The sequence below is a fragment of the Bombina bombina genome, chromosome 6, assembly GCF_027579735.1.
Source record: "Bombina bombina isolate aBomBom1 chromosome 6, aBomBom1.pri, whole genome shotgun sequence".
Taxonomy (NCBI): Eukaryota; Metazoa; Chordata; class Amphibia; order Anura; family Bombinatoridae; genus Bombina; species Bombina bombina.
In genome coordinates this window covers 1,044,520,075-1,044,543,007 of record NC_069504.1, presented here as the reverse complement: position 1 = coordinate 1,044,543,007, position 22,933 = coordinate 1,044,520,075, and the positions used below count along the sequence as shown (strand labels likewise).

The following is a 22,933-nucleotide window of genomic DNA, read 5'->3' as shown; positions in this document are numbered from 1 at the left end:
ATCTATCTATCTATCTATCTATCTATCTATCTATCTATCTATCTATCTATCATCTATCTATATATCAATCATCTATCTATTTATGTATCTATCTATTTATATATCTATATATCAATCTATCTATCTATCTATCTATCTATCTATCTATCTATCTATCTATCTATCTATCTATCTAATCTATCATCTATCTAATCAATCTATATATCTATCATCTATATAATCTATCTATCTATCTATCTATCATCTATCCAATCTATCTATCTATCATCTATCTATTATGTATCTCTCTATCATCTATCTATCTAATCTATCAAGCAATCTATCTATCTATCTAATCTATCAATCAATCTATCTATCTAATCTATCATCTATCAATCTATATATCTATCATCTATCAATCATCTGTCTAATCTATCTATTATCTATCTATCTATCTAATCCATCATCTATATAATCTATCAATCTATCCATCTATCAGCTATCTATCTATCTATCTATCTATCTATCTATCTATCTATCTATCTATCTATCTATCTATCATTTATCCAATCTATCTATCTATCCATTATCTATCTATCTATCTATCATCTATCTATCATCCATCTATCTATCTCTCTATTATCTATCATCTATCTATCTATCTATCTATCTATCATCTATCTATCATCTTTCTCTCTCTCTCTCTCTCTCTCTCTCTCTCTCTCTCTCTCTCTCTCTCTCTCTCTCTCTCTCTCTCTCTCTCTCTCTCTCTCTCTCTCTCTCTCTCTATATATATATATATATATATATATATATATATATATATATATATATATATATATATATATATTATCTATCTAATCTATCATCTACCTCTCTATCTAATCTATCTATCATCTATCTATCTAATTCATCATCTATATAATCTATCAATCTATCTATCCATCTATCATATATCTATCTATCTATCTATCTATCTATCTATCTATATATCTATCTATATATCTATCATCAATTATCTATCTCTCTATCATATCTCTATCTAATCTAACAATCTTTCTATCTATCTATCATATATCAATCATCTGTCTAATCTATCTATCATTCATCTATCTATCTATCAATCCATCATCTATATAATCTATCAATCTATCAGATATCTATCTATCTATCATGTATCCAATCTATCTATCTATTATCTATCATCTATCTATCTATCATCCATCTATCTATCTATCTATCTATCTATCTATCTATCTATCTATCTATCTACCTATCTATCTATCATCTCCATCTCTCTCTCTCTCTCTCTATATATATATATATATATATATTATCTATCTATCTATCTATCTATCTATCTATCTATCTATCTATCTATCATCTATCTCTCTAATCTATCATCTATCTATCTATCTATCTATCTATCTATCTATCTATCTATCTATCTATATGTATGTCCGTCTATCTATCTAATCTATCTATCTATCTATCTATCTACCTATCTATCTGCCTATATATCTCTCTATCTATCTAATCTATCATCTATCTCTCTATCTAACCTATCATCTATATATCTCTCTGTCTATATATCTCTCTATCTAATCTATCATCTATCTCTCTATCTACTCCATCATCTATCTGTCGTCTGTCTATCTATCACCTAATCTATCTATCATCTATCAATCTATCTATCTATCATCTATCAATCTATCTATCTATCTATCTATCTATCTATCTATCTATCTATCTATAGATCTCTCTATCATCTATCTATCTATCTATCTATCTATCATCTATCTATCTATATATCTATCATCTATCTATCTATCATCTATCTATCTATCTATCTATCATCTATCTATCTATCTATCTATCTATCTATCTATCTATCATCTATCTATCTATCTATCTATCTATCTATCTATCTATCAATCTATCTATCTATCTATCTATCTATCTATCTAATCTATCTATCTATCTATCTATCTATCTATCTATCTATCTATCTATCATCTATCTATCTATCTATCTATCTATCTATCTATCTATCATCTATCTATCTATCTATCTATCTATCTATCTATCTATCTATCTATCTATCTATCTATCATCTATCTATCTATCTATCTATCTTACCTTCTCCCTCTATGTACCATGCTATATATAACAATAATATATTCGCTATAAAAATCAGTCAGCAAAAAAAATAGTTTCGCACTCTTCACACTTGTGCAGCTTCTGTCCCACTGCGCATGCGTCCGGAGGGGGCGGCTGCTGTTTATTTGCAGCTGTGCAGAAGAGGAGAACGGAGCGATCCGCCATCCGAGAGACAGCATCATACGCTTGACGGAGAGAAGCCGGTGACAACGACTTTACAGCTCAGCGGTGACAGCGCATAAACAGCGGGAAGATATTACAGAGAGACTCTCATATTGCACAGTACCGCCAATGTCTGCAGCGTGAAGAGACATCACGGATCGTGGTTCGGCGGGAGTCTATATCTGCAGTGTCAGTTGGCGTGAGGTGCTGTGATTAGTAGTTACGCTACGGACTGTATAGTGAGTCACTGCAGGTGTACAGTGCTATGCTGTAAATGTGCGCAATACTGCGGTATCTATATACAGTTACCACTGAGTACAGGGGCTTGGAAAACCTGACTGACTAACTTGCACTAGATATATATATATATACCTTTATTTCTCTATTAGACAGTCCACTCTACCGATACAACAAGTTTATTTGGGCATTTTCTGCAAAATGTGAGTCTGAAATATTGAGAGCATGAGCCGTTCAAGGCAAAGTATCCTTGGAGAGATACCCAAGAGCACAGCTAACAGTGCTGCTCTAAACATCCTCAGAGAGATACCCAGGGACACAGCTAACAATGCTGCTCATGATATCGTCAGCCAGATACCCAAGGGCACAGCTGACTGTGCCCCCCAAAAAATCGTCAAACAGGTACCCAAGGACATAGTAAATGGTGCAAATCAGAGTGTACTCAAAGATATATTAAAAGTGAAATCTATTGGTGCGAGTCAGAGTGACCTTAGAGAGATCCCCAAAGATATAGCTAACAATGTCAGTCAATACATTTTTAAAAAGTTACCCAGAGACACATCAAAGAGTCAGAAGCAGGTCAAGGATGAGAGTCCTGGAGATGAAGCTAAAAGTATGTGTAAGAAGACACCCCAAACAATTCCTACAGAACCAGCTAATGATAATGGACAGAAGATACCTAAGGAGATGAAAAAAGATGAAGCTTCCAATATGGGGCAGGGTAACCACAGAAGGATGTCCAGAGACAAAGCTAAAGGTGCCGTTCAGCACATCATCCCAGAGATACCCACAGATACAGCTTATGGTGATGGGCAAAGCATCCTTAGTGAGATTACTAAAGACACCGCTTTTGGTGCAATGCAGAACATCCTCAGAAATATACCCACAGACTCAACTATTGGGGATAGACAAACCACAATCAGCGAGACACCTGAAGACACAGATAAAACAAAAGAGCCGAGTGTCCACAGAGAGATAGCCACAGAGACTGCTAAAGATGCAGGAGAGACCGTCCTCAGAAAGATTACCAAACAAGCATCCGATGTTACAGGCCAGAGCATCCCTAAAGAAACAACGAAAGGTCCAACAGATGAAGAGGTTGAGAGCATTTCCAATGAGGCACTTAGTGGAGCAGGTCAAAGCATCTTAAGAGAGTTACACATTGACAAATGTAATGATGCATTAGAAAGCACATATCCAGAATTGTCTCATAATCACAATGTGGCATCCAAATGCCCTGGAGCTTGTCACAAGGACTCTGATAACTTTTGGCAGAAGTTTGGTTTCCTGTTAGCTCCAGCTTTCTTGTCTGCACTGTGCTTTGGTAGATCTGTGCAGGGTGAATTTGTTCATGATGACGTGTGGGCTATTCTCAATAACCCTGACAGCCGAGGGGACACTCCTGTGAGCAGCATCTTCAGCAATGACTTCTGGGGCAAAGGCATGAGCGACAACAGTAGCCACAAGTCTTACCGACCCCTTTGTGTTCTGAGCTTCAGGTACTGATGGTGAAAGGGCAGAGAAATGTATAGCAGAGAGCAAACATTATATGAGAAAATGGTTAGATATGTCATTGCCAGAGCTAGAGACAGGGAAATAAAATGATTCCTATACCAGGAAAGAAAAGTTACAAATAATATACATCTCTTAGGGCTTACCAAATACTGTGAGCCAGGGAGGCACTATTTTCCTTTTTTTTTAAACAATTCTCTTAATACACAAACTCCTAACAAATGTGTGTGTGACTGCTTAATATTCTTGCTTGCTCCTAAATATATTATTTATTGCCTATTGTATTTGTTAGCCATTAAAGTGGTATACAGTGAAATTAAACACTTTGAGATGGTAATATAAAATGATAAATCGTATATGTATAAAAAGCTCTAGAATATGCTTATTTCTGTAATTCCATTCTGAAATTTCCTGTTAGAAATGGAATTGCAGAACACTGTTACATTCCACATAGCCATTGGTTGGACTCTCTATTGACCTATTTATAACTGTCCCTAATTGGCCAGAGCAGAGAAGGTAACCTAAATTACAAGATGGCAGCCCCCATTGTTTTATAGACGGTAAAACTTTACACTTATTTTGTCACTATTTAAACAACTAATGAAAATTTAAAAAATACATCTACATATTATTATTATTATTATTGTCAGACTAACTTTTTCTTTGAAATCATCATTCTATCTAGCATTTATCTAGTGTTTATTGTCTCTTTAAAGTAATTTCTGTATGTATTCATAATATATAATTTGTAAGAGCATGTTTTTCTAGCGCTACCAACCCTGCAAAGGAGTTGAACCCATAGTTAAAGGGACATTTCAGCCAAAACTAAAATGCACATGAGCGCATTTCACTTTTGAATAGAATTATTTTACAATACACATGAATTAGCAAAAATACTTCTAGTAAAAACTTTGAGTGTTTAAAAGTGAGATCTTTTACTGTGCACATGAAGTATATCTAAATATGCTTTGCTCACCAGCATTTTGAACAGTGACATTTTAATCAGTATGGGCCAGATTACAAGTGGCGCGTTATTTAGCGTTTTTGTTTGCATGCAAACACTGCCAGACGTAAACCTTTAACGCTCGCAGGTTATGGCACATATTGCAAGATGAAAGTAAATTGATTGTGCGCAAGCAAAACGCTGACGTGTTTAACTTTAGGACTTCAGATATCGCAAATACGTTAACTCCTACCTATAGACTTCAAGGGAGCGCGCAAACTGAACAAAAACTCTACACTTATTGCTCGCATTGCTAACCCAACATGCATAAGACCAAATGCCCTAACTTGAAGGTATTTATGAATATGTTACATTTCAATATTTATATATACTGTATATGTATATACAGATATTTCTTTAGGGATATCTATTTAACAATACATAGAACATTTTCCCCTATGTGAAGAACATTGGAATGTAAAATATTTACAGTGCATACACCGTAAAACACATTATTAAATATCTCAATTTATTAAAGGGCTACAAAGTATATATGCATATGTATATATTTGTTTAAATGTTTATGTATGTATATTCACATATAAACATAAATACACATGTATACACATATTTAGACATGTATATGTATGCATATATATATTATAGCCCTTTCCATTGCAATACCTTGTCATATACCATATACCTTTTAACCCTTATAACATTTCATTTTAATATTTATATGAATAATTTTTATTAGATAGTGTTTATGAGTTTAACACTTTATTTTAATGTGTTTATGTTATATGTGGTGCTACTTTTAATTTGGCCATAACGCTTTATGGGAGGACTTCAGTTGCGCTAACCTGACGAGCGCAAATTTAGTTGGCTGCGTTTACTTTCAACTTTTAATATAAGCGCAAATTAGCAATATTTCAATATCCCGCACGCTAACGTTAGCGCGCCACTTGTAATTTAGCCCTAAGTTGGTGATGACTAAATTTATGTGATACTGTTTAAAATTCCAGTGCATGAAGCATATTTAGATATGCTTTATGTGCAGTACAAGCTCACATTGAAAACTGTGATAGATTTTACAAGAAACATTTTTGCATGGCAAAAATACTTTTATTTAAAAGTGAAATGCATTGATGTACATTTCAATTGTGGCTGTTATGTCCTTTTAAAGAAGTTTCTCCTTCCTCGTCTCTTCTCTCTGAGCCTTGCTTTTCTCTCTCTGAGCCAGATGATCAGAAACTCACCAATATCTCCTATTATTAATTTTTTTTATAAAAACTTCTAGAGTAACTTAAAGGGATACTAAGCCCAATTTTCTTCTTTACTGATTCAGATAGAACATGCAATTTTAAGCAACTTTCTAATTTACTGCTATTATCAATTTTTCTTCGTTCTCTTAATATCTTTATTTAAAAAGCAGGAATGTAAGCTTAGGAGTCAGCCCATTTTTGGGTTTAGTATCCCTTTAAATTACTCTAGATGATTTTTGACATCAAGCTAGATAACTCCAAAAACACACAAATCAAGCTAGATAAACCTTCCTGTACAGACCACTGCCTCCTTGTTGGTCTGTGACAGGAAGTAATGGACACTGCACAAATAAAGTTTAAAAAAAGAAATAAAAGGTAAAATCCATTTAAATTGATGAATAATACATATTGCAATGCTTTCTATGAAGAATAAGCCACAGCTTAATGTTTTTTTTTATTACAACAATGAAACAGATGGTTTCTTATCCCTTTAAGGGGAGTTTGCTAATATTCTTTATATAAAGGAAAAAAACTTTACAATATAGGGTTCAGTAAAATAAGCAGACAATTTCTCTCCATGCCAGTAAGTTTTTTAGAATGGGGCCCTAAGATTTTAAGAGCTTCCCACAAATTTAGTGAATCCGCGTTTTAGGATACAATAGGGAAAGGAGAGATGTTTCTGATTGTATAGATGTTTACGTGCTTAGTTCATTTATCTACTTGGATGAACATGATTTAGTCTGAATATTGAGAAGACCCCCTTCTATGGACAGTACTGAGAATATCAATACATTAAAGGGACACTAAACCCAAATTTTTTCTTTCATGATTCAGATAGAGCATGCCATTTTAAGCAACTTTCTAATTTACTCCTATTATCAATTTTTCTTTGTTCTATTGCTAATTTGCTATCTTTATTTAAAAAGCAGGAATGTGATGCATAGGAGCCGGCCTATTTTTGGTTGAGAACCTGGGTTATTCTTGCTTATTGGAGGGTAAATGTAAGCCTCCAATACACAAGCACTATCCATAGTGCTGGACCTAAAATGGGCTGGCTGCTAAGATTTACATTCCTGCTTTTAAAATAAATATAGCAAGAGAACAAAGAAAAATTTATAGGAGTAAATTAGAAAGTTGCTTAAAATTTTATGCTTTATCTGAATCATGAAAGAAAAAATGTGGGTTTAGTGTCCCTTTAAGAGAAGGAATCACACGATGGGTTAAGCGGGATAATAATATCTAGAGGGCTCAGTGGCATTTTCTCTTTCTTTGCAGTGAAGGAGCATGTATGTACTAGCTTTTTATATAATCAGATTAGTGTATCTCACACAGGTGCATTTTCATTATTTATCATCATGTAACTGATCTCTTGTATACTGAATCCATTTGTATTTTGTTCTCTTCTGTACTAGTATGGCTGTTTTATAGAATTTTTTATAGTTACTTTGACATACCTTATCTAGCAGGGTTTTGATTTCACATCTCTCTCACCATTATTAGTTTATTGATAGCATCTTCAGCTTGGCACAATTTCACAAATCCAGGAAACAGTATATCATGCAACATAACCTGTGCGTTCATTATCTGGGCCTGTGTCATATATCATGTGACTGTACATAGCAAGAGCCTATGTATACTGGATATCAAATGAAAACACTTTCTAATTTGCTTCTATTATAAAAATGTGCACAGTCTTTTTATATACACACTTTCTGAGGCACCAGCTCCATCTGAACATGTGCAAGGGTTGTGATTGGCTGATGGCTGTCACATGATACAGGTGGAGGGGAAAAAAATAACTTTTAAATTTGTCAGAAAACAAACTACTGCTCATTTAAAATTTAGACTGTGTTATTGCATTGTCTTTTTATTATGTATTTATTGATTATACAATTCTACCGTATTTAATGGTCCTTAAAGGGACATTCTAGTCCAAAATAAACTTTCATGATTCAGATAACAACTTTCCAATTTACTTTTTCTTCTTAAACGGGAAGAGTCCACAGCTTGCATTCATTACTTTTGGGAATTCAGAACCTGGCCACCAGGAGGAGGCAAAGACACCCCAGCCAAAAGCTCAAATACCTCCCCCACTTCCCTCATCCCCCAGTCATTCTTTGCCTTTCGTCACAAGAGGTTGGCAGAGAAGTGTCAGAAGTTTGAGATAGTCTCTTATGGAGGGTAGTACTCTTTGAAATTGGACTGGAGTTTTAAGTAATCCTGTCAGCCTCTCAGTGAGAGCATGGATGAATGTTAGAGTCCGGAGATGCAGGGAGAGTCTTTCTGTGAAACCATCCCGACTCATGTTAACAGCTCCTTAGCAATCAGCATTGACGAGTTTCGCTGCCTGCTTTCTTCTCTCAAGTCCATGTCAGAAGCGAGGCTACTATCTGTCACACTTGAAGGGCTGTGTTCCTGTTCCACTGTGTTGATTCTGATAAAATCGTTTCATTTTACTTCGATGATGTGATAAAGTAATGTAAACGAAGAAGTCAGGGTCTTGGGACTCCTTTATCTTTACAAGGAAGCAAGGGTTAATATCTCTTGAGGGGGGTTATTGAACAGGGGGGGGCTTTAATCATGTTTGTTATGTGATTCTGTCTGCTATTGTGTAGTGTTACTTGCGCTTGTGGTTAGATCGGAACATAACAGCCTTTTCTTGTCAGGCTGCGCAGCTCTTGTAGGCCTTGGCGCACTTTTCTATGGCCTGCACGGTGCACCTTGTGACGAGGCATGGTCACGCTTCTGTGCTCCATTTCCGTATTCCTGACCGTGTGGCGACGGAGAGGGTCTGTTTCGCTAGCTGTCTGGGTCTCAGGAGGTGGTGAGTGCCCCAGCCATTGGGGGTGTAAGATGCCATTTTTTATTTTTTATGTCCATAATTTCTATATATCAAGTTATGGAGGAGTCTGACTTTTTGGAGACGGTTGTCTCTGATTCAGATTCTATTTCTTGTGAAGAGTATGAAATGGCCCAGTTATCCATGCCCATCAGTTATGTTTCGAATGCCGCTGTAGAGTGTTCTCTTCTCCCGATACAGGGAAGTCAGAGTCCGCCAAGCCTTCCGCCCCTGGGGATCCCATATCACGTGCAGCGCGTTCCCTAGAACCTTCTTTGGCTATGCAAGCAGGTGTCCCTAATGCTGTTACCCCTTCTCCGGAAGGCGGCTTGTTTCCTCCAGAGGTTACGGCACGGTTCCGCATGACCTTATCTATGGCCCTGGAGCATTTACATCTTCCAGAGGAGTTGTTGATGAGATACTGTCGGTTTTATGCTAACCGGGGCTCGTCAGGTGTGGAATCACCTGGGTCAGATCAGCCATCTGGGGAAGCAGTCTCCTATGAAGCTTCAGAGGCCTAACTCTCGGGTCGGGGTCGTCAGTAAGTCTTGCTTTTCGTTATAGACTTGCGCGCCTTCGTGTCCTGGTATGGCATGTTCTAGCGGTGCTGGAGGATCCCAGTACTAATAGGTTAAGGGATCCTCTGTCTTCTGTTCCAGACGGCAAGCTGGGTTTGACGTGTGGGCATGAAGTTAATCTCCTGGTCGTCTTCAATTTTCCTTTCTTTTTTGGGTATCTTATTCCAGTTCTGAGCTTGGAAGAATGGGGTCTCTAATTGGCTAGCCGTTGGTGTACCCATTCTTCTTGGGTGTTCACCTGCAGGTGCTGCCCTGCTTTTATTTGATCCGGTTAGGATGTATTTTATTTATTTTTTAAGAAGTTCATGTCTGTTATGATTTCTCTGTGGGGAAATATTTCTTCTCTGGAATTTGATACTAGCAATTTTGTGATCGCTTGAGCACTTCCGCGGAAGTCGCATGTTAAGTGTTAGTACATTGTTATGTCTTAGATCCTTTTATCGAGTCCTCGTGGGGTCTCAAATTTTCTGTGGCCTGATTGTTTGGAGTGCCCTATGTAGCAGGCTGGTCATTATAGGGTGCTCTTTCTGTTCCTTACGGTCTATATCGTCCACGTGGTGTCGGGGTAACCGGCTGACCTAGTGGGTGGTGAGTTGCTCTCTCGGATGAGGAGTTTATTCTTGATGTCTCGTTAGATTGAATAATCTTTGCTTTTGCTAAGAGTTTTCGTGAAGTGCACCTTCCATGAGTTCCATACATTTTTTGAGCCTCTGCCCTGCAGGGCTAAAGCATGGTAGAGGAAGCTTTTGTTCCCAAACGTCAGGCTGGTTCTCGTTCTGCCTTTGGGTGGGGCATCAGGGGATTGTATCAGTCCTCACTGTCCTGTTCCTCGTGGGTGGGGGTCCAGAGCGGATCCTACTAGGGATCAATCTGGGTGACTTCCCTCGTCTTCTGTTTTGAGGTTCTCCTCTTGGAATCGGTTTTCCTTGATGACTGACTCTCTTCCTTCATGTTTAGGTTGATGGGCCTTTTTGTCCCCTTCCTTGGGGTTGGCTTCGGGTCATTTGTTTCTGAAGGTTAAAGCCTTTTGATTATTCTACTTCCTGGATCTCGTCTGTTCCCATATTTTTGGGGGATTTACAGATTTGATTGTCCCCCCTTTTTCCTGTGTCACCTCTGCTTAGGTGTTTGTGTCGAGCTGTAGGGGTGTCAGGGAAGTGGATCCTGTGGATCTTGGGGATTTTTGTTAGCTTCTCTTTCCAGTTTCTAAGGGAGATGTGGCGTAGAAGTTAGCGCCACCGCGCCTGAAGCAGGAGGTTGTGGGCTTGAACCCAGGTAAAGATCCTGTTTTCTCATCCGTCTTGTGATTCTGGTGACAGCTAGCATTCCTAAACAGAGTTTCTGTTTTTTCATACGTTACTTAGTCTTTGGACTTAGTGGAAGTTGTCCCTAGAGCCTTGAGGTCTTCCAGAGTGGCTGCGTGGCTTCACCATTGCCTATCACCCTTATGTTGGGAGTTGTATCCCGCTGTAGGTGTCCTAAGCTCTCTGTGTATGGGACATTTAGTGAACGTTCAAGGTGTTTTGGAAGTGACTGTGACTGCATCGCCTGTGGTGCAAAGTCTACTCCGGAGGGGGTAACCTAGTGGTTCCTCAGGGGTTATTATATATTTAAGCCTGCTCCGTGTTTTCGGGTGCCCGGGTTTGTTTGTCCTGTCTTGACTGGAATTTTGGGGGTCTGTATCCAGATCCCTTAGGACTGATCGGGACGGCCCAGTTTCGCTGGCATAATTTTTCTCTCTTGCAGCGAGATTTAGACTTCTTACTGGGCCAGCCTTAGTGTCCGGAGGGTTTTTCTTTTGGTAAGGTCCTTTTGAGCTTGTCTATGGCTTTAAGCTTCAGCCCCGCTGTAATAGCCTGATGGTTAGCTTTGCTGTCTAATGAGCAGTAGGTTTGCAGTTTGAAACCAACTGCAGCTATTTGCACCTTAATTGTGTGCTAGCAAGCTGTTAAGTTCTGGCTTCGCTTTCCCTCCCTTTGGAGGTGAATTTGACATCTATAGTATCCGCCTGGTGCTTGGAGGTACTTTTTATTCCTCTGTTTAGTGGGGTTGTTTCCCCTACATTACGTGCGGAATGTCAGTGTGAAGGGATGGATTTCTTGTGCCATGCCTTTAATGTAGTTCCAGTAAAGGGTCTCCTTTTGGGAGTGCCCTTCATCTTCAGGAAGGGGGCTGTGTCTGAGTTATGGAACCCAAGCTCTTTTGGGGGGTTGGTTCCCTCCCTTTTCCTTCCTGCAGGTCCTAATGATTCAGGGTACTTTTTAATCCATGAGTCTTTCGGACATTATCAGTCACTTTGGTGCTGGGCCCGTTGCTGGAGTGAGAGTCAGGGATCGGTCTAATCTGTTGATCTTAGCCGCGTATCATAGTTTTTGTGAACTCTCTTAAGGAGGAGGTTTCGCAGTGGATCCCTCCTCGGCAGGTTGTTTGCTCTACCGGGTTCTGGGTTTGGTTCCTTCCTTTCCTGCCCTTTTGGGAATGTCCTGTCCTGCACTGTTTTGGAGTTCTTCTGAAGAAGAATGTCCTGAGCGGTTTCATAGTTATGGTGGCGACCTGTGGTCGCTAAGTCCTTATTTGCAGCGGGACGCCTATGGCTTGGAGGAACATAGATATCTGATGTTGTTTTTTCAGCGGCTCCCGGGGACGGTTTGTCTTTCGGTTGCTCTATTCTGGGTGCGAGTAAGCGGTCTGTGTAGGGGAGGGATTTTTCTTCCTCCTTTTAAGTTCTCAGGACATTTCTTGGTCCTTTGAGGTAGAGGGGGCTTTACAAGTCCTCCCTCTGCTGTGCTGGGTCGGCAGGGTCTTTTCATAGGTGCCCTGTTTCATCCTGGTTCACTCTCTTGGAGTTAATTTTCTTCATCCTAGTCCCTTTGGGTTCTGGGGGGCTTTTCGGAATCATTTAGCTTAGTGTCTTTCTTACCCGCTGGGGGAATGTGGATGTTTCCCCTTTCTGTTGATTGGGGGTGAGTTTAATTTTGCGGGCTTCGTGCCTGCAGCTCGGTCAAGTCTAATAACCTGAGCGGTCTCTAGCAAAGGTCTTGCTGGTTTTAAATGTTGGGCAGTTATCTCTGCCTTTTTCCTTTTTGTACTTTGGCTTCTAGTGAAGCAGTTTTTCTGTTGGGAGTTTGGGATGTTAGGTTGTGGTGCTCTCAGAAGAGGCCGCCTTTTGTACCCGCACGTTTTGAATTCAGTGTCCTCTATAGCTTGGTTATTGTTTTCCCAAAAGTAATGAATGCAGCTGTGGACTCTTCCCATTTAAGAAGAAAAACTTAAATTATGCTTACCTGATAATTTTCTTTTCCACAGCTCCCCGTCCGTGTTGTTCATAAGGGGCGGCCGTATTTTTTGTTCTTCTGGCACCTTTTTCACCTTTATTTCTCCTACCAGGGAAGTGGGGGAGGTATTTGGGGCTTTGGCTGGGGTGTCTTTGTCTCCTTCTGGTGGCAGGGTTCTGAATTCCCAAAAGTAATGAATGCAGCTGTGGACTCTTCCAGTCAGAAGAAAAGAAAATGATCAGGTAAGCATAATTTAAGTTTTATCTCCAATTTTGCTTTGTTCTTTTGGTATTCTTATTTGAAAGCTAAACCTAGGTAGGCTCAAATGCTAATTTCTTAGAACTTGAAGGCCGCCTCTTATATGAATGCATTTTGACAGTTTTTCTCCACTAGAGGGCGTTAGTTTATGTGTGTCATATTAATAACATTGTGCTCACTCACGTGGGGTTGCCTAGGAGTCAGCACTGATTGGCTAAAATGCAAGTTTGTCAAATAAACTGAAATAAGTTGGCAGTTTGCAGAGGCTTAGATACAAGGTAACGACAGAGGTAAAAAGTATATTAATATAACTGTGTTGGTTATGCAATACTAGGGAATAGGTAATAAAGGGATTTATCTATCTTTTAAAACAATACAAATTCTGGTGTAGACTGACCCTTTAAGTAAATTTACATGGTTAGAGAACAGATTTAAATAAGCTCCTGCACTGATTTAAAGCACTCATCAATATGCAGCAGGTAGCAGGCACCTGTGGTAAGCATTTCAGCCTTTACAGTGAAAAACAGTCAACCTAAATAACGGATATGCATTGCATGATGCCTATTACATTTCTCGCATACTGTTTGCAGTAATTTTTTTCATCCTGTATTTACACAATTCTTCTTCTTTCTTTATCTTTCAGACTCAATGTATTTTTCTGGGGAATGGAACCATTTTATTTCCATGCGGTGAATGTGTTTTTGCATTGTTTGGTGAGCTCCCTGCTGATGTTCACCTGCCATAAGGTTGTATTTAAAGACAGAATACTGGCGTTGGCAGCTGCGCTTCTGTTCTCTGCTCATCCCATTCATACTGAGGCCGTAAGAACTTCCTTTTTTTTTTTTTGCATTTTATTTATTTTTTATTTTCGGTGGGTACATTTTTCTTTCCTTTAGCATGGAGAGTCCACAACGTTATTCCAATTACTAGTGGGATATTCAACTTTTGGCCAGCAGGAGGAGGCAAAGAGCACCCCAGCAAAGCTGTTAAGTGTAACTTCCCTTACCCATAATCCCCAGTCATTCTCTTTGCCTCTGTCAATGGAGGATGTGCGAAGATGGTGTCTGAAGATATTTAATCCCAGTCATTCTCTTTGCCTCTGTCAATGGAGGATGTGCGAAGATGATGTCTGAAGATATTTAATCCTTTAATGGGTCCATGTTAAGCTCTTTAGAAAGAGTAATGCTGGCTTTTAGCAGTTAAAAAAGCGGCGAGGTGGTCCTTGCTTTATTTCTAACATTTATGCTACCCCTTATATAGAAAACCAGGGTTGGTTACTCTGTTTTTTCTTTTACTTTCAGGTCCCTGTCAGCGGCCGGATGAGACTGACAGACCTGCAGCTGTTGTAACTGCTCTACAGCAGAAGACCCTGGATGGTAAGTCCTTTATTATATATTTCTTTCCACACTAAAGGGTGAGAGGACAGACAATCAGGGACCGGGTGTGACCTGTTACCCTCAGAAAGGGTTTGTATTTTAATGAAGTTATCTCCTCAGAGTTTGGGAGGTTTTGCGGCGGAGCAGACCCCTGGACTAATCCAGTGGAAGAAAAATGAGGCCGCCTCTATAGCCTTTTGAAGTCAATTCCATAAAGACCAGGCTTATATTGTATGGAGACCGTGTGTATATTTACACTAGGGATATTCCTCACGCTCCTTTCCATACCAGGAGTTAATTCACTAAAATATAGGGAATAATATGCCTCTTTACAGTCAGGGGTTCCTTGACGACGGAGTTAATTAATACGTTTTTCCGTCTCAGATTAAATGTGTTCTAAACTATATACACAATAATCAATATAGGTATGATCTTTTTGTATATTTGCACTCAGATACAATGATCTACGACCTTTTTTTGCGCCGTTTACACAATGGTGCTCTTCTCTTCAGTTTATGTCCGAGTAATTTAAGGACATGAGGTTTCTTATTAAGTTAGCGGAGAGCAGTTATTGAATTTAGCAGTGCCTAAATCTTTTATCTGCCTGGCTGACGTGGTATCTAAGCCGGTCACACTGAGATAATTCTTAAGGTGCGCAGTTTTTATTGGAAATACCCAGCATCAGTTAGAGCTGTGCCTGCAGCATCTTCAAGAGAGACTGTTATCTTTCCCCCCGCATTTATGTTAGAGACATCAACAGTTAGCGGTACAGCATTGTTTATTATGACTGGAGAATTAAAGGGCAATTTTGTTAACCGTTCTGGGTGCTCTCAGGACTCTAAATTGTTTGTCTCTCATACAGATTTTTTATGTATTTGGAGACATGATTTCAGCTCTGTTTATGTCTGGGGCATTTCCTATGGTCATAGGATTATACAGTATACATAATGTTTAGTGCTTTTTTTATCACTAATATCTTATTTTATGTCCCAAGTTTGGACATCGTGGCTCAATATTAATCTCTCATATTGAGGGGATTTTTGTTGTCTACCTCCACACTGCCCGTAATGCACCCGATCCCGTCTGATCTCGGAAGTTAAGCAGGGCCAGGCCTGGTCAGTACCTGGATGGCCGACTGCCTGGGAACACCGGGTGCGGTATACTTTACTTCTTTATGTAGGTTTGGACGATTGTATGATCTTCCTAACTTTTGGTGCAATTTAGGTCACTAACACTTAATTGATGTCCATGATTAGGTTCTTGGAATCATTATTATCTAATTTCTCCTAGGGAGGGATTCCTAATAGTGTTTGAGACATCAAGGTATTGTCTTAACTTTATAATATCTCTTTCCCAGTAATCTCAGGACACTAGTAGATTCTTCGGTATCCTTTTTTTTTTTTTATATAAAAGATTCTTTTTTCTTTTTTTTTCTTCTGATGTTGAGGAGATTATCTTTTTATACGGTGCCATCTTAGATAGGTCTAGGTTGAGATCATCTTCTGTTTACTGATCTTAGGACTACAATATGGTCAGATCTCATGGAATAGCTGTGACGCCATACCTAGACGATCTTGGTTCAGGCGCCATCTTTTCAGTTAGCAAGATTTCAATCTGAGATGTTGTTTTCTATTCTTCATTTCCACAGTTGGAAAGTGAATCTAGAATAAATGTTCCCTAGTGCCAGACACAAAGGTGTGTTTTTTGGGAACAATTATAGAATTTATATCCATGAATATTTTCCTGACGGATGTCAGAAAATCCAATCTTCTGACTTCTTACCTTCCTCTCCAGGCTTCTGTTCGCATGCATGGAGGTGATTGGTCTAAATTAGCTTCAATTGATATCATTCCTTTTGCTCGATTCTATCTGAGACTTCTGCATTTATGCATGCTCAGACAATGGAACAGAGATCTCTCACAGTGCATAGATCTGGATCCCCTGACAAGAGACGCTCTTTCGTGGTGGATTTCACAGGACCATCCATCTGTCTCAGGGCACATGCTTTCTGAGACCTTCCTGGGTGATTGTGACCACAGACGCCAACCTGTAAGCCTGGGGAGCAGTTTGGGGCTCATTAAGACCTAAGGGCCTGTGTACTTGGGAGGAGTCTTCTCTTCCCATATACATCTTAGAGTTGAGAGCAATCTTCAATGCCTTGACGAAGTGGCCTCAATTATCTTTAGTCCAGTTTATCAGATTCCAGTCGGACTACATCTCCTCAGTGGCTTACTTCAACCACCAGGGAGTAACTTGGTGTTCCTTGGCTATGTAGGAGGTGACTCGTATTCTGCAGTGGGCGGAAGCTCACGATTGTCTCCTATCTGCTTTCCACATTCCAGGGGTGGTCATCAGGGAGGCAAATTTTCTGAGCAGACAAATCTTTCATCCCGGGGAGTGGGCTCTCCATCCGGAGGTGTTCTCAAAGAGAACCTTCAGGTGGGGGAGTCCGGAGTTGGATCTGATGGCGTTTCGTCAAAATGCCAAGCTTCCAAAGTATGGTTCAAGGTCAAGAGATCCTCTGGTCGTTCTGATAGACGCTTTTGCGGTTCGTTGGATCTTCTCTCTGGCATACCTGTTTCCTTCCATGAGTCATTACTCGTATCAGACAGGAGAGAGCATCTGTAATTCTAATAGCTCCTGCATCGCCTCGCAAGAACTAGTGAATATGTCTACTCTTCCATCTTGGAGGTTACCTCTGAGGAAGGACCTTCCTACATTCAAACCTGGATTCTCTGAATCTGATTGCTTGGAGATTGAACACCTAGTTCTGTCTAGACATGGTTTTTCTGAAGCGGTCATTGAGGCTATGCTTCAGGCTTGTAAACCTGTTACTCGCAGGATTTACCATAAGGTATGGCGTAAATACCTTTTTTGGTGTGACTCTAAGGGTTTCTCTTAGAGTCGGGTGAGGATTCCCCGGATTTTATCTTTTCTTCAGGATGGCCTGGAGAAAGGTTTGTCATTCAGTACTCTGGTCAGATTTCTGCACTGTCTATTCTTTTGCACCAAAGTCTGTTAGATTAACCAGATGTTCAAGCTTTTGTTCAGGCCCTGGTCAGAATCAGGCCTGTGTTTAAACCTGTTGCTCCTCCTTGGAGCCTTAACCTAGTTCTTAAAGTTTTGCAGCAGGCTCCATTTGAGCCGATGCTTGTTGTTGATATAAAGTTGTTATCTTGAAAGGTTTTGTTTCTCCTTGCTATTTCTTCCGCTTGCAGAGTTTCTGAGTTTTTCAGCTCTGCAGTGTGATTCGCGTACCTTATTTTTCATGCAGATAAGGCGGTCCTTTGTACTAAATTGGGGTTTCTCCCTAAAGCTGTGTCCGATAAAACCATTATTCAGGATATTGTTGTTCCTTCTTTTTGTCCTAATCCTTCTTCTCATAAGGAACGTCTTTTGCATAACCTGGATGTTGTGTGTGCTCTACAATTTTTCCTACAAGCACTAAAGATTTTCGGCAATCTTCTGCCCTGTTTGTTGTTTTCTCTGGAAAGCGTAAGGGTCAGAAGGCCACTTCTACTACTCTTTCCCTCTGGTTAAGAAGTATGATTCATTTTGCTTATGAGACTGCTGGACAGCAGCCTCCTGAGAGAATTACGGCTCATTCCACTAGGGCTGTCTGCTCTTCTTGTGTTTTCAAAAATGACGCTTCTGTGGAACAGATTTGCAAGACGGCAACATGGTCCTCTTTGCATACTTTTTCCAAATTCTACAAATTTGATACTTTTGCCTCGGATGGGGCCGCTTTTAGGAGAAAGGTTCTTCAAGCCGTGGTGCCTTCTATTTAGGTCCTCCTGCCTTGTTCTTCCTCCCTGTTCATTCCGTGTCCTCTAGCTTGGGTATTGGTTCCCACTAGTAATTGGAATGACGTCATAGACTCTCCATGCCATAGGAAAGAAAACAAAATGTATGCTTACCTGATAAATTTATTTCATTCCGAGCATGGAGAGTCTCTTTTAGTTATAATTTCTTTTAGTTATAATTTGGCAGTTCTTTTGAGTAAACCTCAGGCACCTTTTCACCCTTGTGTTTCTTCTTTTTCCATTTTCCTTTGGGGATTATGGGTAAGGGAAGTTACACTTACCAGCTTTGCTGGGGTGCTCTTTGCCTCCTCCTGCTGGCCAGACATTGAATATCCCACTAGTAATTGGAATGACGTTGTGGACTCTCCATGCCCGGAAAGAAATAAATTTATCAGGTAAGCATAATTTTTTTTTTTTTTAACTATGAAATGGAATAAAATATACTGTATCAGTTTGGTTTGTACTACATATATATCTATAGAGACTGCCTTTTTTTTCTGATGTAACATTTGCAGTGAAACTATATCATTTTTACTGAACATTAAAATAAATATATTTTTCACATTAAAGGAAACATCTCCTACCCTTTCACTTTAAAGAGACATTCTATTGTAAAAGTAAAGTGCATTTTATTTTTAAATAAGCTGTCTTCTTTTGCTAGGTGTTGTAACTCCTTCCAAATGGTTCAATATATAGTCAAAGTTGCACTCCTGAACATCCCTGTTCAGCTCCAGATGAAGATATGGCTTGTGACTGGAGCATACGCATGTATGCCTGCTTCTTATTTGCTCCCCAGCTGTGTCCTTATCTGGAGTGGCAAATGAGGGGTTAAACAAATAGTAAAATAAATTGTTTGAAATCTAAACATTCTAATGTAATAGAGCATTTTATTTATACAAATCAATGTCCCTTTAAAACATTACCTCTTGCAGATTCTACCCTTGTAAATGTACTTACATGTTTAAATCTTTCTTCAATATTCCTTCTGATGTCCTTCTCTAAGCTATGTACAATAAATGGGGCTGGGAGAATGGGGGTTTGCAGGCCTAGTCATGATCAGGAATGTTTTTTTTTATGATGGAAACCCTAAAAGGTTTTATTTGTATTAGCTCCAACCAATGTCCTATGGATGAAGAAAAGAAAGTAATGTAGCCATGTTTTAATTATACACTTCCAGCACAATGGAACTTGGGGTAAAACATACATTAACATATAGGCTGAACTACAGTAGGAGTTGGGCTATCTTTTATCCAGTGTATACCACTGTAAATACTCTCTCATCTATTCCTTTGCAGAGCTTACAGTGTCAGTGTACACAAGCATGCTTTGTGCAGATGAGGTTAACATTCTATAAGACACAGTATCCATAGAAACAGATTGTGCTTTAGGGCAAGATGCTGGTATCTGTAATAGCAAGTGTGGACAAAGCTAAGCCCTAAAGCACACTCCTGCATTAAAGTGGTTACAGTAATCTGATTGTACAGTGTACTTTGTCCAGCTGGCATTTCACTGGGTATATTTACCTTTATGTGTAGTAAATAATTATATCTGAAATATGATATGTGAGTGTGTGAGGTAATCTCTCTTTTATGGATTAATATTAAACACAAATCAAGGTTACCATAGAAATGACCTACATCTAGTGTTAGATGACATTTCATATGTATTCTTTGTTATAGTAAATAAATATCCACAGTCTTGCACTGGATTGAGTTTTTCATTTCACATCAAACTACATGTTCTTAAATGGATCTCAATGTGAAACTATAGCATTGGAGCCATTATATTGAATGGTAGTGCACCCCCAGGTGCTTGTGGCCACAAAGGAGAGATTAAAGCAACAGTCTGGACCCAATACTTATTCTTTATTATTTATTGTTACCTACCAGACAAGCAACTTGCAACAGGTTCCACATCTACAAGCTGGTAAGAAGTACATAAAACTTTTAAATAATCATTGTTTGTTAGCAGCTGAAAATGTCCGTCAAGCTCCGCCCACAGCCTTCTTTTTGTCCAGTTCGGTGTTTTCTTGTATGTCAGTTTAGCAGTGCACGCTTAATATTTTTCAATTAGCTATTTCAAATTGCACATGCACAAATCAGCTTGTGCACATAGGAAAACATATTCATGAGTGGATCGTGATTGGAGAAATGTAACAAACCAAAATATACACGTAATAGGTGGGCGGAGCTAAGTGGCCATCTTCATCTCCTAACAAACAATGAATATTTAAATGTTTCATGTACTTCTTAGAAGCTTATAGATGTGGGACCAGTTGCAATATGTTTCTCTGGTATGTAACAATAAGTAATTAAGTATTGGGTCTAGACTGTCCCTTTAAATAAAGACTGTGCACATGAACAGCCTGACCTCCTTGGCTAGATCAGTGGGTGGATGCTCCAGTTGAGGGTGAAATTGAATGTATTGGCTTGGGTGCTAGTGAATAATTTTTGTTGCATAATTATAAATTGACTTTAATTTAGCTTAAACAAATTAATGGCATTACCAATACTAAAAAAAAGTACCAAAGATGCCATCACATATAGAAAATTAGCCTTGGTGGCCTGAATGCATCGGGTCACTTATTCCCACCTGCAGCCAGACTCATTACTCTCTTCCTGTTCCCTCCCTTTCAACTCCCTGCTGTAATGCTGACATAAGCAATGCATTTGGGTGACCCATACCAGGGTTAAATCCTTTCACCAAGTGTTCCAGGCATCGAAGCGTTAAATAATTTCTGTACGTTTCTTATGCATTAATTACATAACCTATAATTGCCTCTTCTATAGGTAGGGTTGCCAACCAGCCAGTATTTTACTGACACGGCCGGTATTTTTAGGTTCATGTCAATGTCGAAAATAAAGAATACATATTGAAACAAAGCCCCTGTCTAAGTGAAACTTCTGAGTGTGATAAATACTAATGATAAACACATGAGCATTTAAAAATCCGTCCGAGCAGCTTTAGTTTTTTAGTTATGCTGTATAATTATTTATGCAAACTTATGTTAATGAGAATGGCCGGTATTTTTTTCCAAGAAAGGTGGCAACCCTATTTATAGGTTGTGATTTCAAGGTTTCAAAGAAACAAAGCCAGCTTTTTCAAAAGCTATTTCCCATACATTTAATACTCTGCAGGTGGTACAAAATGCCATTCTCAATACAGTAAAATTTCACAGTACAGTTTCCCTTTACGTCACCAGTTTGAATGTGTCTTCTAGTCAATCAAGAAGATCTATCACTGCTTAGCTTGTTTTGTGTATTTGAAGATATGCACAGCCTCTTAGATTTTGAACAAATTTATCAAGCCCTGGTTATTGTCAGGTCAGCTTATAGTGAGTGTAGTGTATTTATAATAATGTATGAGAATCATAATTTGTCCTATTAAATTATTTTTTTAAATAAAAATAAGGAAGCTTTATTTGTTCCATGCCATCTAGAGGTTTTCAGCGAGTATTGCACAGATTATTTCACATCATATACAACCTTTAGATGTTATTGTCATTAGTGTTGGAGCAAGCACCATACATATTAAACAGTTCTATTCAAGTGTACAGTGGTTATTGATACTAAACTAACGTAGGGTTCTGCAGAGGAGATTACAGAAATAAAATATTACATTTTATTCAAATAATGTAAAGTGTGCATTAGCCTACAGATTAGATCTAGAAATAGAATGGATTTAAAGAACTAGAGGAAATGATACAGAGAGATAAGATAACACATTTTCGAAAAAGACCACAGTTTAAAGTATGTGGATGGAAATTCCCCTCCTATTTGATCAAACATGAACTCAAAAACACAACCACAAAGGGCTCTCTCTCCTTTTGCTTTCAAGCCTATAAGGTAATTTGCCAACTACATTTATTGGATCATATTACTAATATTCTTTAAAGGGATAGAAAGATCAGAATTTGAAAACATTTGAAATAGAAGCAATTTTGCAATATACTTCCATTAGCAAAATGCTTCTAGTAAAAGTCATTACTGTTTTTCTGCAGCATACGCACATATCCTGTGAAGGCTTGTGCACCAGTATTTAAACACCACACTTTCTCAGACAGCTGGCGGTGGTGTGTATTGCTTCTGAAGACGTCATTTGTGTCATACAAGCCACTAATGACTTTCTGAGAAGGCGTGGTATCTGAATACTTGTGCACAGGTCCTCACAGGATATGTGCGTATGCTACACACAAACAGTAAATACTTTTACTAGAAGCATTTTTGCTAATAGAAGTTTATTACAAAAATTGAAGTCCTCCCATGCTAGGGTTGCCACCCCAGTCATGTTTTCCTGGATATGTATGAGTTACACATGCTGCAGGGTATGCAGGGAGGAACATGAATAGTACTGTCCAGGGTCACTATTCATGTGCTCTCAAGGTGTGCAATGCATATTGCCCTCTGCACACCCTGCAGCATGTGTAACTCATAAGTGTCCAGGAAAACATGCACATTTCATTTTTTACCTTTCTATCCCTTTAAGGGATTTGTATTGTAACATTGGTTTCTTATTAAACCCTCTGCTATGCATAAGGACACGTGGT

The 22,933-nt window shown here is 38.9% G+C and overlaps 1 protein-coding gene and 1 pseudogene across 1 annotated transcript in view; both read left to right on the top strand.

Moving 5' to 3' along the window:
* Positions 1 to 2,288: 2,288 nt before the first annotated feature.
* The window catches only part of TMTC1 (transmembrane O-mannosyltransferase targeting cadherins 1), a 378,921-nt gene continuing 358,276 nt past the window's right edge, over positions 2,289 to 22,933 (top strand). Inside the window, exons 1-2 of the mRNA XM_053718806.1 lie at positions 2,289 to 4,037; positions 13,852 to 14,029. Coding sequence (XP_053574781.1) covers positions 2,764 to 4,037; positions 13,852 to 14,029 — 1,452 coding nt within the window. The 5' untranslated portion in view covers positions 2,289 to 2,763. The remainder of the gene's footprint in view (positions 4,038 to 13,851; positions 14,030 to 22,933) is intronic.
* LOC128665438 (uncharacterized) lies at positions 15,630 to 15,748 on the top strand (annotated as a pseudogene).